Source organism: Puma concolor, chromosome C1 (assembly GCF_028749965.1).
Source record: "Puma concolor isolate L17-30 chromosome C1, mPumCon1.1.hap2, whole genome shotgun sequence".
NCBI classification, from domain to species: domain Eukaryota; kingdom Metazoa; phylum Chordata; class Mammalia; order Carnivora; family Felidae; genus Puma; species Puma concolor.
Window position 1 is genome coordinate 97,545,233 of NC_141674.1, and position 18,031 is coordinate 97,563,263.

At 41.6% G+C, this 18,031-nt stretch overlaps 1 protein-coding gene across 3 annotated transcripts in view; it reads left to right on the forward strand.

Annotated features, from left to right (window-relative positions):
• Nucleotides 1-18,031, forward strand: part of MAGI3 (membrane associated guanylate kinase, WW and PDZ domain containing 3) — a 250,064-nt gene that overhangs the window by 216,787 nt on the left and 15,246 nt on the right. For 2 of the 3 annotated variants that reach the window (XM_086717871.1, XM_086717874.1), the window contains exons 13-16: nucleotides 45-136; nucleotides 1,836-2,028; nucleotides 4,343-4,531; nucleotides 10,021-10,206. In XM_086717871.1, the coding sequence (XP_086573997.1) occupies nucleotides 45-136; nucleotides 1,836-2,028; nucleotides 4,343-4,531; nucleotides 10,021-10,206 (660 nt within the window). The remainder of the gene's footprint in view (nucleotides 1-44; nucleotides 137-1,835; nucleotides 2,029-4,342; nucleotides 4,532-10,020; nucleotides 10,207-18,031) is intronic. The other variant, XM_086717872.1, reaches the window with a different exon arrangement.

The window sequence follows — 18,031 nt, forward strand, 5'->3', positions numbered from 1 at the left end:
AATGCAAGTATTTCATTTTCTTTATATTTTCTGGTTTTCCTTAGCACCAAACACCAAAGACTTGGATGTTTTTCTTCGGAAGCAGGAGTCAGGGTTTGGCTTCCGGGTACTGGGAGGCGAGGGGCCGGACCAGTCTGTAAGTTCAGATATTTTGGAATTTGGCCGTTCCTATGAATCTTTAAGTAGCTGTTTGGAAGAATATAGTGTTTGCTTTATTTGATTTTTTTTAGATAAGATTTTGTTTTCTCTATCCGTGTCATTAACGTGAGGAGGAACTGCATTTTTCTTAGTGTCATGGTTTCTCGGGGACCTTGGTGTGGCTGAGGCAAGAACTGAATATGTCAGCTGGAAAGTGGGCAGTAATTAATTTCTGTATTTCACTATGTGCTGCAGTTCATTATTTTCAATTTTTATTTCCCCCTGCCTCTGTTAAACAAAAGTTAAGACCTTTGCCTTCTCTCAGAAACCTATAATCTAGCATCCTGCTTGCCACAATCAGTCTGTCCTTTGAATGAATGCTCTGTAAACAGTTGGCCTGAGGCTGCGTACATCATGTCACCTACCCTCATTAGTGGGTTGACATTTTCAAGCTCAGTACCTTGCATACCATTCCATCCGTTCTACCTATAAAACTAGGGAAAAATAAAATAAATCGTGTTTCTGCCCAGAAAGCAGAAGGGTTATGTTTATAAAGCCTTTAAAACCTAGAACTTTAGACACGATTCTCACCTCAGGTTTAGAGAACAAATGTAATGGGTTCTGTTTTTTTAAGTTTGGCCCTTAGTTTGAATGACAAAGAAGTAATGTGCTTTGTGGAGTTTGAGAACAGATTTGTGTTTTTTCTGTATAATGTAAGAAAGACATTCTTACTGTGCTTGGAAGTTAGGTGAGGAACAATAATCTTTTAAAATGACATGCTTCTTTCCATTTCTGGATAGAACATTTGATTTATGTATTATAAATGTGTTCTAATTAGTCATATTGGTTATAGTTAATCACCAGAGACAAAGCTTAAGGCAGGTCAACCTATATAGGGCAGATATACCTTGATTGTTCTTGGTGGAAGATGTGATTTGATTTTAATGGTTCCTATTTTGTTAATACCCATAGAGTTGATTAAGGTATTTTAAGAATTTGTCTCAAACAACTTGGGACAAATCCTTTTCTTAAATGTCAGGTGTTAACAGCTCTGAAACTAGCCTAATAATTCAGGATTTTAATTGCCAGCAAGCAAAATGAGCCAAATCTGTTTACCTAGATGTAAGTAGACCTCAGACCACTCTGTTCCCTAAGATATTTACTGCTTTGAGACTTAGGAATAAGAAATGTTTCTCTGCTGTATATACTGAATTTGTATTGATCACCATATGTGATGGGAATATCTTAAGAAAGATCCCAGTTGCTGTGAACGGCGTGTAGAAAATCTTAGCTGATGACATTCAATATCTTTTTTTTTTTTTTTTTTTTTTTTTTTTTTTACTTTTTAGGAGCTACTCTGCACGAGTGCATTTTCTGAGTTTAATGTATTTGTTTTGTTGTATTGATGGAACTGATAGTGGTACTTTTTAAGTTATTAAACAGCTTTGCATTTTCTGTCTTGTTTTTATTCAACCCCAAAGATCGAGAAGAGATCATGTAGTGTGGTTATCTGAAGTGCCATTTTGTAGAATGGTCACTTTCTAAGATAACCCCCTTCTATAAATGTTCATAGTTGAACTGCAAAAATATGTTGGTTTGCATAGTACTGAGTCAGGAAGTCCTTAACATAGCTATTGAGGATCATAGTAGCTCTCAGTTGACTGTAGAGACCAACCTACGCTTTGTTATCTTATCAGATATATATTGGGGCCATCATTCCTCTGGGCGCAGCTGAGAAAGATGGCCGGCTCCGTGCAGCTGATGAACTGATGTGCATCGATGGGATTCCTGTTAAAGGGAAGTCACACAAACAAGTCTTAGACCTCATGACGACGGCTGCTCGAAATGGCCACGTGCTATTAACCGTCAGAAGAAAGATCTTCTATGGTGGTATGTGAACCTGTTCCTGCTCTGATAGGTTCAAAAAGAAACAAAGAGACTTAGCCCATTTTCTTTGTAGTTTTGCAGGTTCCTTTATTAGGTTTAATACTGTCTGAGATAATCCATTTAGTATGATCCAGGGCCTCATTGTGGAAGGCCATGTAAGGTCAAAAGGATCCAGAAAGACTATTATCAAAAAACAAATAAATTTTGGGCCTCCATATTGGGATTATGTTAATGTGTTGGCAGATTTTGCCAACGTGGTATTGTAGATGGGAGCACCGGGTTAAATCTGTTCTCTTAGATACAGTGTTTTAGTCATACCAAGATATCCCATTAGCTGAATGTCAAAAGATTTTGGATCCTGATGAATTCCTAAATATTCAGAGGATAGAATGCTTCTACTTGAGACGTTATAATATAATGTAATTTAACATTAAAAAACATTTATTGAGTTGCTTACTATATCTCAGACCTATGGATTCTTTTAATTAGTCTTTATAACACTGTGATATAAATATTGTCATTATTCAATTTTAGAATTACCCACAGAAAGGTTGGGAGACACATAGCTGGTGAACAGTAGGGCCAGGATTAAGACAGGAGTTTAATTATAGAGTCTGGGGTCTAAACCATGATACGAGGCTCTAAGTGCATTTTTCTCATCAATAGCTTTGTGAATATCACATCGGAATGTTGAGAAGTGAATTCTTGCCACTTTTTAACATTTTAAAAAGACTACCCGGTAGCATAAGAATGTAAGCCTCGTAGAGGTAGGGATATTTATCCATTTAGTTAACTGCTGTATCCCCAGCACATAAAAGAGTGCCTTCCCGGCAGAGTAGACATCAGTGAATGATTGTTGACCTGATGAATATTTGCTTTACTCTTAAAAAATGAGGCACTGTGTTTTTGATTGCAACATCCAAGGTAAAGGCCTGTTTTCATAAACATCGGACATTTAGAGAGGCATACAGGTTTTCATGCAGTGTTGCAGTGATGCTGGAGTCAGAACATAACCACATGTAGTAAAAAAAAATGTAATGTACGAGAGGTTGGCTCTGTCCTGGGAAGCCTCATGAAGACGTTTTCTAGTGGTTTGATATTACTGGAGGCGTTTAGCTAATTCATTGTAACCATACATTATGCAACAAAAATAAAAACAAACCAAAAGCCCCTTTATGTTTCATTAATGATTGGACGTTCGTGGCACTTTGCTGAAATTCTAAAACGTCATCTCTGAATCATGTAGATTTTGAGGCAGAAGAGCCCTTATAAATGGATATTCCTTAATGGCAGTGTCTCGTGATGGTTAATGATGGTTTGTATCAAATTATGGCACAAAATTTGCCCTTTTTTTAATCAGGACTAAGTTATGTCATTCTTTCTTGAATTCTGATGACATAATTGGGTAGGAGAGAAAGGTATACGTTAACTCTCCATTTGCTGGGGATTCGTATGACCTGTTCTCTCTGCCTTGGAGAATTGGCTGTTCGTGCGGACGGCCTGTTATCTGCTGGATGGGGGAGGGGTAGGGCTGCTGATGGTTAGCGCATCTGATCTCATCCATCAGGAAACTGAAGTTGAAGACACATTGCATAAGACAAATCCTATGTTGACAGCTCACTTCTCAGCTGATAACGGGGGGCACCTCTGCCCTGATGCACTGGCCTCCCCAACATCACAAGTGGTAGTCACAGCACGAAGTCATATTTACAGTTGATTTTATTTAAAAAAGAAATTTTTTTTAATGTTTATTTATTTTTGAGACAGAGAATGAACGGGGGAGGGTCAGAGAGAGAGGGAGACACAGAATCTGAAACAGGCTCCAGGCTCTGAGCGGTCAGCACAGAGCCCGACGCGGGGCTCGAACTCACGGACCGCGAGATCATGACCTGAGCTGAAGTCGGACGCTTAACCGACTGAGCCACCCAGGCGCCCCTACAGTTGATTTTAAAAGGAAGTTTACTGTGTCAGTTTTCATTACCAACTTTTGTTAAAATTTTACTGGTCAAAATCTTGCTGGAATGAAAACAGTTTCAAGAAGAATTGGTTTATCAGGAACTTTGATGAAAGCTTTGAAAAGCTTCCTTTGAAATGAGAAAACATATAATTCTTCCGGGTACACGCTTTAAAAGTGTTTAAGATGTCAGACAGACTCAATCTGAGTCTCCTCTAAGATGGCCAGAGCTCACATGGGGAGGTTGCTTTTCTATCCTAGATTTATTTGAAACCACATTTTCCTGTGAGAATCCTAGCACAAAAACACTTACGTTAACAAAAATTATGATGTTCTAGAAATACTTGGTCATGTTTATTATAGAGAAACAACCTGAGGATGACAGCTCTCAAGCCTTCCTTTCAACCCAGAATGGCTCTCCCCGCCTGAACCGAGCAGAGGTCCCAGCCAGGCCTGCTCCACAGGAGGCCTACGATGTAGTCTTGCACCGAAAAGAAAATGAAGGATTTGGCTTCGTCATCCTCACCTCCAAAAACAAACCCCCTCCAGGAGGTAAGGGCTGCTATCTCCGATTGTCCCTCCCTGCAATTGCGGTGTTCTGAGTCTCCCTGTGGGCTTTGTGAAACTAATTAGGAATCATGTATGAATTGCCTTAGAGACTTACCTTTTTAAGAACGATGAATATTTTATTTTCAACACCGGCTAGTCCGAACCAAACTTCCAGGCTGCAGGTGAGTCTGTCATCTCAGATTCCATAAAATAAGTCTTAGCAGCACACTTTGCGCCAAGATTGTATTGTGGCGGTATATTAGGGGCGTGCCCTAGTAGATTCAGTGAAAGGACAATGCTGAGTTTTTTAAAATAAGGAGGTGTAGGGTTTTTTTAAATCGGGAGAAACTGTGTTTGCAGAAGTGAATTAAATGCTAGAAGCAGTTGAGAAGAAGCAAAATAGATTAATAGAAGAATCTTGACCCAAATATGTCTTAAATGGTCCTTTTGTATTATTTAATAACAATGGCCATATTCCAGCTATAAAGGAACCTTCTTGAGTGACAAGAGGCATGCTTATCTTTTATATATGCTTCACTGAAAAGTAAAAATTTTGTCAGAACTTTAAAAATTAATCTAAATATCCTGAACCCAGTTTAACAGAATATTGTCATCTGGGAAGGGTGCATGTAAATACTAATTTCCTTCAACAAAGGAGGAATTACCTCTAATATGTTCAGGGTTGTTAAGATTCAGCATATTAAATGTTGTTTCTAAGAAATAATCATCTTTAAATACAGTTAGAAGATCCAAATGAATATAAGATGAGAACCAGACCCTTGAGAGTTTTTTCTGTCAGACTTGCCTGGGTAACTATTTTTCCAAGTCAAATGATAAAAAGCTTTGAGCACAGGAAAAGGTGCCCCTCTCTCTGCCAGTGGATTTGAGTATATCTTGAGTAGTGAGATCCTCTTAGACTAGACGGCCACTAAAATCGTTGAAAAAGAAGGAAACCCTTGCAGCAGTGTTGTGGGCCAAACCAATTTGCAAAAATCGTGCTAAAATTAATGCAAGTGTGTAAAGGAAGAAGATTCTGTGGCATGGATGAGTTATTACTATAGTATCAGGTCACTGCTCACTGATACTAGTTTCCATTTTCCACAAGCAGTTGCCATGGTAACACTCGGAACTGTCACTGATGCTCTGAGGATGATTATGTGGCCTGTGTTAGAAAAATGAAAGAAAGCAGGTTTGGGGGGATTTTATGTTGCATCACTGGAAACCAGTATTTCCCAAACCAAATAACCATTTCAGAGAACCATATTCTTATTCTAATGCCATACAATGATCCCACGCATTCAGATGAACAAAAATAGTGCAAGATTGCTGCTCGGTGTCATAGCTGCTAACTGCTTTTTCTACCGAACATACTCCTTTTCTAGGACTGCAGAAATTAGGGGAAGGGGAGGAGGCTAGTGTCCACCATGAAACAAAGCGATACAGAAGAAATCAGTAAAATAGGTCACATTCCTTAAATATGTTTAACATTTTTATTTAGTTTGTATTTAAAATTTATATTGCATTTTAATGTACATTAAGTAATTCTTTTTATTTGTGTGTATCTGTTTACATTTAAATTTTTCAACTATTTTTACACCTATTCATTTTAGTTGTTTCTTACTATCTTGATGGTTTTGTGTCTCACAGAGGGAGATATCTGTGTAAGATAGGGTCTGTAAGTGTTGGGCTCTGTAATCAGGCAAACTTGGATTCAGATTCCGCTGTGTCTTTTATTTTTTATTTTTTTTTTCAATGTTTATTTATTTTTGGGACAGAGAGAGACAGAGCATGAACGGGGGAGGGGCAGAGAGAGGGAGACACAGAATCGGAAACAGGCTCCAGGTTCTGAGCCATCAGCCCAGAGCCCGACGCAGGGCTCGAACTCACGGACCGCGAGATCGTGACCTAGCTGAAGTCGGACGCTTAACCGACTGCGCCACCCAGGCGCCCCTCCGCTGTGTCTTTTAATAGCTGTCTGATCTTGGGCAAATTACTTACCCTCCAAGAGCTCCAATTTCCTCTGTTACGATGAGGATGACGGTAACACTTCTCGTCTCGTGGGGGTTTGAGGATCAAAGGAGGTAATGCGTGCGAGGCCCTTAGCCCGGACCGTCAAGAAATGTTGGCTGCTGTTGCTTGTTGTAGCTTCTGCTGCTGTTGTCACTGTCATGTTATTCATAAAGTTGTTAGTCTACTCTCTCTTGATTTTTTTTTTTAAAGAAATTTTAAAAAGTTTATCAATACTTGAGTAATGAGATGGGAAAGAAAGCCCAATTAAAATGTAAGATTGAGGCAGCAGCTCGTGTAGGAAATGAGTGTTTGCAGCTCATTAATTATCAACCTGAATGGTAAATTAGGCTTTGGGTGTCCATGAACTTTATGTAAAGTACTTGAGATGTTCAGTCATTGGCACAAAACCCGAATTGGTAATTTCATTGAAACGCTAGTTAATAATCCCACAGAATGCTGAGCCCTGCAAGCATTCTTCCTGGACTCCCATTCATCTCTTATAGATGGAAGGGGAGCCTGGGGGGAGGCTTGGGTGAGGAGCTTTCACTCACAAAGACTGAGCAGTGGCTGCAGACTGCATCACAGAGAAAAAGGTGTGTTGAGACCAGAGTTAGCACAGGTGAAAAGGCAGGAAACCTGTCAGAACGGATCATTCTTTATGGACCTTGTCTTGGTATAGATTGGTATTCTGTTCAGGAAAGATTATTTCTTCCTTCTGATTAAATGTGTTTTCTGGTGACATTTATCACAAGTAGAGTTCCCGGTAGCATTTCTGACACCAGTTATGAAATTCTGAGATTCTCTGCCGATGACTTTTTCGAAGATCAGAGATCTGGGTCTGGCACCCTTGCTGCCCTGGACCCAGCTTGTGTAAATGCTAAATGAATGGAGCACCGAGAAAAGACATCTATTTAAGATGAAAAGGACTTGGCTAGTTTCTGCCTCGCCAGTAGTTCACAGGTTTTAGTGTTTGTCTTTCTTACCGTATTCAGTTCCGGTCGCAAAGGATTCTTTGAGAGGGGACATTTCCAGCTACTGTCCTTTCTTTTCCTGAAAGGAGTGTTTTAAGAGCACCCAAGTGATCTCCACCGCTGGACAAGGCAGTTCGGGAGTCAGATTTAGGCCAAAGATGAATGAAGATGATTAAATTGGTCTTATGGCAAATGCCTATGGACTTTGTATACCAACAAAAGCAGGGCAGGACTCAAGATGTGTACTCTGCGGGGTTACCTTGAAAATTTCCCAGTCCATTCAGAGAGTGTTCAGAAGCGACCTATCAGTCTCTTTGCTATTTTTAACTGTTTTGATAGTACTGCTGTAAATGCCAAGACTAGAACAATCCGACCGATCTTACCTTCCCTCATCCAGATAACTAACCCTTCAGGAAATTCTGTACCAAGATTTTTCAATTCCCTTTGAGCACATTGCTCACATGGTGAGAAAGGAACCACTGAGACTTCAGAGATTCATTCTGTTGGATGTTTTGCCAAGGGGCTGAATGATTTTCTTCTCGGGGCATCTAGAATGAACAGTGTGTACAAGTAGGTCTTTTCTAAGGAGGAGGATAACTAAGGTATTGAGTTGGAAGGTCACCACAGGGCCACTGTCTGGTTCACCGGGCATTTCTGAAGTGCCACCTGTGTTCTCAGTGAATCGCTCACATGGCCTGGCACAGGACGTGGGCACAGGACATGGCCCACACTGCCCTGGCACTTTTCTAGTTACTTTGTTTTAAGGCAAATGGTGTAAGTGCTTGATAATAATTCAGAGCTGAAAGGCAGTTGCTTCCAACATTGCCTTCCTCTGTTTTGGGATAAAATCTCTCCCTGTGTGTAATCCTAGAAGAGCTGAGCAGTGAACAGCACTGTCCGTGGGGACAGAAATCATGGCTAAGAATAACTTCTACTTCAAATGAACGGCTCTTAAAATGTCCCTGACATACACCTACCCGTGACTCAAATACTGGTAAGGAGCCCATTTTACTATGGAAATGAAACATACTCAGAGTGCCATTTTAAATATTAATTCTCCTTCTTCATAATAGTCCGTAGTCAGCAGGAGGCAAATGGCCGACAGATTTACTGACCCCAGTGAGGAAATTCTCAAGGAACATGGAAGGAACATCTGTTTCTTAATACAAATGCCTCTTATTAAGAGGGGCGAAAGATATTTTGACAAGATTTCCTGAACGTCTGAGAACTTGTTTTAAGCCCTAATAACAGCAAAGTGTCTTAATCATCTAGGAAAGCCTTCAGCATCATGAGCTAATAGAACTGCACGGCATGTCTTTGCAAATGTCTTAGACTCTGCTTTGTACACTGAGGGTAGGATTTTATCCATGAACCAAATAATCTTAATGTTAAACATTTCATGTTATGATTCCCCTCAGCTTTTCTAATTAAAAAAAAAAATCTAAAGGTATAAACAAAAGAAACTAATTTTGCTGTAGAACTAGGTAGGATTTGTTTTAACAGGCAGTCATTTCACTGTGCCTGGATTTCTGAGCAGTAACTTCGGAGTCCTAAACTTGAATTTGAACTGCATTTATTCACACGGTTCCCTGTGGGAGTAAATGCCCCTTCCACAGAATCAAAGATGGTCTCACCGTGACCGTTTCTGAGATGGCCTGAATGTGGCCAACACGAAGCAAGGAACGTCAGATTCACGAGATAGTATCAGTGAGGTCAGTAGCCTTTACACAGGATTATCAGGATGGCAATATGAAAATTGGAGAAAGGCTTATGGTAAGTGGAAAATAGCCTAGAGGTCTATACGCTCGGACTGCAGCTATGTAAGAGTATCTGTGCGTGTGCAGCAGAGGTGGAAGCTGATATGGAAGTAATTGCGGGTGCATAGGATGATCATGTGATACCTTTTTGCTCTACTTTTAAAGAATGTTGTTGGGGGGCGCCTGGGTGGCGCAGTCGGTTAAGCGTCCGACTTCAGCCAGGTCACGATCTCACGGTCTGTGAGTTCGAGCCCCGCGTCGGGCTCTGGGCTGATGGCTCGGAGCCTGGAGCCTGTTTCCGATTCTGTGTCTCCCTCTCTCTCTGCCCCTCCCCTGTTCATGCTCTGTCTCTCTCTGTCCCAAAAATAAATAAACGTTGAAAAAAAAAATTTAAAAAAAAAAAATAAATAAAAAAATAAAGAATGTTGTTGGTTTTTGAGTTTTTTAAATGTTTCTTTATTTTTGAGAGAGAGAGAGAGAGAGAGAGAGCACGAGTGGAGGAGGGGCAGAGAGAGAGGGAGACACAGAATCTGAAACAGACTCCAGGCTCTGAGCCGTCAGCACAGAGCCAGATGTGGGGCTCGAACCCACAGACCATGAGATCATGACCTGAGCCGAAGTCGGGTGCTTCACCGACCGAGCCACCCAGGCACCCCTTAAAGAATGTTTTTGATGTTATTATGTTGACTTTTTAAATGATGGTGATAAATCCAACACTAAACTAATTGAAAAACCTGGACATTTTTTCCCATAGTAATTCCTCATAAAATTGGCCGAGTCATAGAAGGAAGTCCAGCCGATCGCTGTGGAAAACTGAAAATTGGAGATCACATCTCTGCGGTGAACGGGCAGTCCATTGTTGAACTGTCCCATGATAGCATCGTTCAGCTGATCAAAGATGCTGGTGTCACCGTCACACTAACCGTCATTGCTGAGGAGGGTAAGGAACCGGTAAATTTGCTTCCGGCAAACTCTCTGAGTAGCACAGAGCCTGCTGAAGGCAGTGGCTTCTTCGAGCATTGCCAGGCTCACTGCAGTGATAGAACCATTTATATACCCTGGAGTCTCCTATTTTGCCTCTTCCATTTAATGAATTTAAAAGACAGTTTATTAAAAAGTTGTCAGTAGCTCAGGAAAAATAACCCAGCTAGCTAGTGAGCGGTGGCCGTCTATTTGTGTGCCGGAGAAGCAAGCACCCAGAAGTGAAAGAGATCAGGAATACTTTTCAGATCTCATTTTCTTAAAATGATGTCTTAAGTTTCTGCTTGCTTGAGCGAGAGGAAATCCTCTAAAGATTCAAAGAAAGTCGCTGTTGCTATCAAGCCTTTCATGTGAGGTCCATGCCACAGAGTGCCTGTCCTTGGGGCCGGGCTTTGTTCTGGGCAGCTGCCGTCTAAATGGGAAGCAGGCTACGTCGGAACAGCCAGTAAATAGGGCAGAAAATGCATTCAGTGTCTTGCCTCCCTTTAAAGCTGCCTTCTGGTCATTAAGAGTTCCTAATTAGGAACCATTTTGAATAGCACCAGTTCATGGGCTCTGTTTATGAATTACAAGGTAACACAGTTACGTAACGCACATCTCATTTTTCCTGAGTTTGCAAAACTAACGAGGAGAAGCCCAAAGTAGCAGAATTAGGAAGGGTTAGTCTTTCACGTTAAGATCCCTCGTAGTGTAATGTGTACTCATGCCCTGCTGTCCCCCATGATCCTCTAACGTAGTCAGTCTTGGGGTCTGTCTTGTCATTCTTGATTCTTCCGTTCTTCTCTCTTCCTGCTGCCCCCTCTCTCGTACATTCGTTCATAGTGGAGGCAGTACTCGAATCTCCTCCTGCCCCAGATCCCAGAGGGGCCTTTCCACGTGGACGTGAGCTCTCCAAGCTGCCCTCAGAAGCCTTTTCTAGTCCTCGGACCCCGCAACATCCCCGCCCCTGCCCATTTCCCTTTTCTGTAGCGTTCCATGCTCTGCCCAGCCTCTGTCCCAGAGTCTGCTGCTCCTTTCCCCTGAAAACCTCTTCTGCGGAAGCCCGAGTGCTTCCCTGGTCTCTGCACAGAAAGTGTTTTATGATTTTGCTCCCAGCTTGCCTTTTCAATTTACCCCCCAGTGTTCTTTCCAGATCCACTCTTGAGCGAGGCCTCTTTGGCCTCTGTGCATGTGGGCTTCCTTCCGTGAGTCCCACGGCACTCCGTATCCCTGCAGTTCATTGAGCGTCGTTCCCTGTGACTGTCTCCCTGTGGAAATGCTCTGCTCTTTGAAGACAAAACATCGTCAGTTGACTATGATACTTAGTAGGCGCTCAGTAAATGTTTTTTGAGTGAAGAAACGAGTTAAACGGATGAGTGAACGGATGATTCAGTGAATGAACAAATGAACAGAGTAAAAGTCAGGAGATTTTCCGTTCTTTGCCAGGATCTAGCAGAGGCAGTATAAACCCAATAGAAGAAGTAAGGCCTTTGACAGACAGACACCTATTAGGTAGTTGTATGACCTTAAACAAGCCACTTAACATTTCTACCCTGCAGTTTTGTTTTTCTTTTTTTAATCTATAGAATGGGATGATAATATCTATTTCAGGATCATTGTGAAAATCTGAGGTGAAAATGTACCTAGTCTGCGTAAGTACCCTAAGGTGCTCATCTAATGGTAACTATGCCATTTCACCCCATCTTTGCCTGACTGACCCCCACATCCAGGTCTCTGCTCAGACATTCCCACCTAAGTAATAATTTAGTAAGCACTTAACGATGTGGTAGGTGTTACCCTAAATACTTTACGTCTGTTAACTCATTCAGTACACTAATCCTAGGTAGGCACGATTATTTTCCGGTTCCATGGCTGAGGAAACTGAGCCCCTGAGCACTTGGATCACTTGCCCACGGTCACAACACCAGTGACAGAAGCAGTGTTTGAGTCAGTAGACCGGCCCCAGCTCTGTGCTGTCAGCCGCTGTGCCTTCCCTAACCACAGGATCCAAAATAACCCTGCCCCACCCGCCCCAGGCCCCTCACCCCTCGCCCTGCTCCCTCTGCTTCGCCACACTTTTCTCTGAGATTATTGAACCCGTGGTCTATTTGTTCATTGTCCTCTCCCCCACCAGAATGTAAAGGCATAAATTCCCAAAGCTAGAGATTTTGTCATACTCAGTGCTGAGCCCCAAGGGCCTAAAACGATGTTAGGCACGTCATAAGTGCTCAATAAAAATTTTTTTGAAGGCCTTTTGTTACTTAATGTGATTTTGGTCAGATTTCTTTATCTCTGTGCCTTCGCTCTGGTATCTTTACTGCGATCTCGAGAGCCCGCTTTTTAGCCTTAAATGTGTTCTGTGACCCACAAAGAAAAGCAGGCCTCGGTGTCACAAGGAAATTACATTTTAGGCTTGTTTGGAGAATGACGTGTGTAGTACGCTTCTATCAGCACGCATGGCATGCAGCAGTGAGAGAAGCACCTAGAAGTAATGGAGCTCGCGGTACTGCGGTCACTGTTTCTCTAACCGTCTGTAAAAAGAACCAGTGACTTTTCTCTAAGGCCAACACAGAAGGCATTGGTGTGAAATACATACAAATTAAATGAAAAATAAAAACAAAAACAGGGCGCCCGGGTGGCTCAGTCGGTTGAGTGTCCGACTTTGGCTCAGGTCAAGATCTTATAGTTTGTGGGTCCGAGCCCCGCGTTGGGCTCTGTGCTGACAGCTCAGAGCCTGGAACCTGCTTCAGATTCTGTGTCTCCCTCTCTCTCTGCCTCTGCCCCGCTCCACGCTCTGTCTCTCTCAAAAATAAATAAACATTAAAAAAATTTTTTTAATAAAAAATAATTTTAAAAAAACAGGCATAAAATTATTCCGTCCAGTCATTATAACCTTTTCTAAATGCTGACTCTCAGTGTCTATCGGCATCTTATTGTGACTGACCCAGGAACCACACGTTGACGAGCCTTGAAATAGATGACTTGGGAACAGACCGCTTCTTTCTCTTAGTTTAATTTTTTTTTTGTTTTCCAAAATTACCCTTGACTGTTGATAGTGTTTCCTTAGAGAGGTTATCCACAATTGCTCAGTCATTTTTCTTAAAAATTAACTTTGACACTGGTCCAAATGCTTGGGGACGTACCCAAGATTTTCTATATAATGCTGATCAGTGTTTAGGAAAAATAGAAAGGAAAAAATAGAAAGGACACTCCTTAGCAGCGTATACTTTAAAGTCTATTTCATGTGTCAGCAAAGCCTGTTAAAGACAATCACGTTTGACAGGTAAAATCACATTTCAGTGGTTACACCTTATTTTATTGTATCCTCAAGTTTTATTAAACTATGGAAGTATTCAAAATCTCTTCTTTTTCTAAGGAAAAAAAAAGTAGAAACTGTCTCTTCTGTCCATAAAAATCCCATCCATGGAGTTTGTTAGTCTTCCAAGTTTCTCGTTGTGTTCAGTATAAGATCTGTCAACTGCACCGAAGAGTCAAATGAGTATTTATAGCCCTAAAGCTGTTTTCAGAGATCACACGTTTGGATCAGCACCTACAGCTACATTACTTCCTCTCTGATACCGCTTCCCTGCTGTCCCCTGCTGTCCATAAGCCACTCACTGTTAATAGATAAGACAGTTACCAAAAAAGACAGTTCCTTCCATTCTTTTTGTCCCCTCTTACCAGATACCATTTGATGTTTAAGCTTATTTTGCCAAGGAAATGGTTACCTAAGTTCCCAAGCCATGTGTCATGTCTGGTATGACACGCCCCGGCGTATTTGTAGCTCAAGAGTCCTGCTCTAGCCCACAGTTCCACCACCTCGGCCCCTACCGTGCTGACTTGTGCTCAAGGACGGGACATAAACGCCTTGTATCTGGCTGTCCTTGCTCATTTTAAAGAAATCTTTAAGTTGTGTTATTCCTTAACATTGATTTCTACTTCTGTGTCACGTCTTGTCTGTTCCATTTTTTCTTTTAATTTTTTTTTTTAACGTTTATTTATTTTTGAGACAGGGAGAGACAGAGCATGAACTGGGGAGGGTCAGAGAGAGGGAGACACAGAATCTGAAACAGGCTTCAGGCTCTGAGCTGTCGGCACAGAGCCCGACGCGGGGCTCGAACCCATGGACCGCGAGATCATGACCTGAGCCGAAGTCAGCCGCTTAACCGACTGAGCCACCCAGGCGCCCCTGTCTGTTCCATTTTTAAGAGTGACCCAAGTTACCAAAGGCTACCGAGGACTCTGTTAGGATGGCTCTGGTAGTGTCACCACGAATACTTGGTTTTGTTTTCCATTTAATTATCTGTTTGGTCCCATGTGTCTCCACTTTCCGTGTCATTTCTCTCCCTACTCCCACTGGCCAACCATTCCATTGTGTTGTATGTGCCTCGTTTTATTTTTAAAATACATATCTGTGTGTGTGTGTGTTGGCATTCATTCATTCATTCATTCATTCATTCATTTTAAAGAGAGTGTGCAAGTGGGGGAGGGGCAGAGAGAGAGAGAGAGAGAGAGAGAGAATATCTTAAGCAGGCTCCATACTCAGCACAGAGCCCAACGCAGGGGTTGACCCTGGAATCATGACCTGATCCAAAATCAAGCGTTGAATGCTTAACCAACTAAGCCACCCAGGTGCCCCGGCGTTTATTTTTCAGTCACATAAATAGCATCATGTTACAGATTTTATGTTGGTTTTCTTCTCCAAATTCTCAAAAAATTCTCACTTTATTAATCCAGGATCCAATCCAGATCCTGTGGCATTTAGCTGCCATATCTTTTTTCCTGAGTGACGTAGTATCTCATTATAGTTTTGATTTTTGTTTCCCTGATGCCTAACGATGTTGAGCATCTTTTCGTGTGCTCTTGGCCATTCATATATCTTTTTTGGAGAAGTGTCTCTTCAAATCTCTTCCTCAGTTTTGAATTGTCTTCTTTGTTGTTGAATTAGAAGACTTCTTTATATATTCTGATATTAGATCCTTAACAGATAGATGCTTGCAAGTCTTGTCTCCCATTTTGCAGGTTGTCTTTCCACTTTCTTCATACCATCCTTTGATGCCCAGAAGTTCAATGTCGATGATGTCTAAATTATCTATGTTTGGTCTGGTTGCTTAGGCTTCTGGTATCACAGTACCGTGTGATTTTAAGATTTATCCATGTTGCTGGATGAACATAATCCATTGTTTTTAACTACCTGACCATTTTCCATAATGTATATTTATCACATACCACCTGCCCCTCCCTCACAGACAACCACTTTGTCTCCGGTCCTCATTATCACAAACTCTCTGGATACACCCGCATATACGTACCTAATACGTGCCTAATGTGACCAGGTACTGACCGACTGTCCTCCATAATTGTTGCACCTTCACCCCCACCAGCAGGCCATGGAAGCTTCCTACACCTTTATGTGTCCGTCAGTGCCTGGCGTGAGCCTGCTTTCAAACCAGCCGCAGTGTGGGAAGTGTCCTCTCATTCGTGTTTAATTTGCATTTCTTTCATTACCCATTAATTTAAGCATCTCCTCAAATGCTTGTTTTGGGGCTTTTTTTTTCTTGTTGTGAGTTACCTCTTCATATCTGTTACTCATTTTTCTTTTTTTTTTTTTAATATTTATTTATTTTGAGAGAGAGAAAGAGTGCAAGCAGGGAAGGGGCAGAGAGAGAGAAAGAGAGAGAGAGAGAGAGAGAGAGAGAGAATCCCAAGCAGGCTCCATGCCATCAGTGCAGAACCCAACGAAGGGCTCGTTCTCATGAACCATGAGATCATGACTGGAGACGAAATCAAGGGTCGGATGCGTAACCGACTGAGCCACCCAGCTGCCCCTCCTTTACTCATTTTTCTTGTGGGATTTCAGTCTTTTTCTTATTGATATTTAGAGATTCCTTGGGATAGGTATTAGTCCAATTTAGTTTAAAAAATTTTTTTGAGAGGGTGCATGCTCAAATGAGGGAGGGACAGAGAAAGAGAGAGAGAATCCTAAGCAGTCTCCTTGCTTGGTGCAGAGCCCAACGTGGGGCTTGATCTCACGACTGTGAGATCATGACCTGAACTGAAATCAAGAGTCCGACACTTAACCAGCTGAGCCACCCAGGCATCCCAGTGCAATTTAATTTTAGAAAGTACAAAGATCTTTTCCTGTCATCTGTATGTTAACTTTACCATCGTGCCCTCCACTGTACAGAGATTCTTAATTTAGATATAATCACATCGGCCAATTTTTTCCTTATGACTTAGGCTTTTGAAGTTTCATTTAAGACATGTTCTCCTTACCCACCCCATGTCACAGAGATTTTCTCTTATATCGTCTGCTAGATTTATAATTTTACATTCAGTTCTTTAATGCATCTGGAGCCTCCCTTTTATTTGTAGTTTTAGGAGGGATCCAGCTTTATTTTTTTATTCTTACACTGAGTGGGCTTTTATAGCACCAGCTATCAGATAACACTTCTTTTCCTCATTGATCTATGCAGCCACCGTTCCTGTGTGTTTGCATCCCCTTCCAACATGAGTCTCCTAGCTGTTCTGTGCTATTGATTCATCTGTTCTTGGGTCAATTTACATATGTATTTCCTGACAGTAATATACATAATACGTGTTTTAATGTGTGTGTGTGTGTGCACGTATGTATATCCACACACACTTTTTAACAAATCTGTAGCTTTGTGGTAGGTCCCAATATCCTGTCTGTTAAGGCAAGCTTTTATCCACCCGCCCCCTACACACATTCCAAATGGATGAGATCTTCATGAAACTCTTCCATGTAAAATTTTAGAGCAAATTATTAAGAAACCCAACTGCGTGTTTTATTCGGATATATTGGATATATATTAACTTCGGGAGAATTTATACCTTTAACTATTAAGCTACCCCACCTAAGAGCCTAGGATGTCTCCATCATTTGTGCCCCTTACTGGAGTTTGAGGAGGTACTCTTACACAGTTCTCATTTATTCTTGCAGAGGATGAGTCACGATCCATTGTAATGTCTGTATCCATAGTTTAACTACGGGATTTTGTGTTTTTTCGTCTGATAATACACTTTCTCCTTAAATAATTACATACAGAGACTCCCGCAAAAATTTAATCCTCACTGAGGGAGTGATCTGCTTAACCCATTGCTTTACTATCTGAAGAACTTTCAGATAAAATGGAGAGAGAACATAAGCCTGTTTGGCATCATGGAATAAATATTTAACTTTGTGAAGTGGAACGGCTCTTAACACGGAAGTAAATCGGAGAAGCCATGCAACATGGGTTGAAGGACTAACACTGGAAAAAATACCAGTGATGGAAAGTTTTATTTAACCAGGAAGAGGACAAGGAAAGAACACGTGACTGAAAGAGGAAACACCAGTGTGTGGTTCCTTGTGCTGCAGTGACATCTCTCACCGAAGGGAAGGGTAGAGGAAAAGCTGAAATTGATCAGCTTATTTGTACTGTCCTGAACTTAAACACCTGTCATTCTGGCCAAGCTAGCGAAGCCAAAAAGTTATCTAAATTGGACTCCTACTAAGGTACAAGCGTCTCCCAGTCATCCTGTCCATAGAAGTAATTTCTCCCATCAGCTTCCGTTCCCTTTAAAATGGTGGCCACGAATGTACAATGACAGACAAGAATTCAGCTACAGAATGGGCACTCAAGGTTAGAGGCACGTAACTTGACATTGATGTACCCTGTAAGCCAAAGTGGACAGACATCTGGGGATTTCTTGTGGGTGCAGGAATATAAACATACATGAGGTGTGATCCCTGCACTCGAGGAGTGCATGCTCTAGCAAGAGAGGCCGGTATCGGGCTCGCT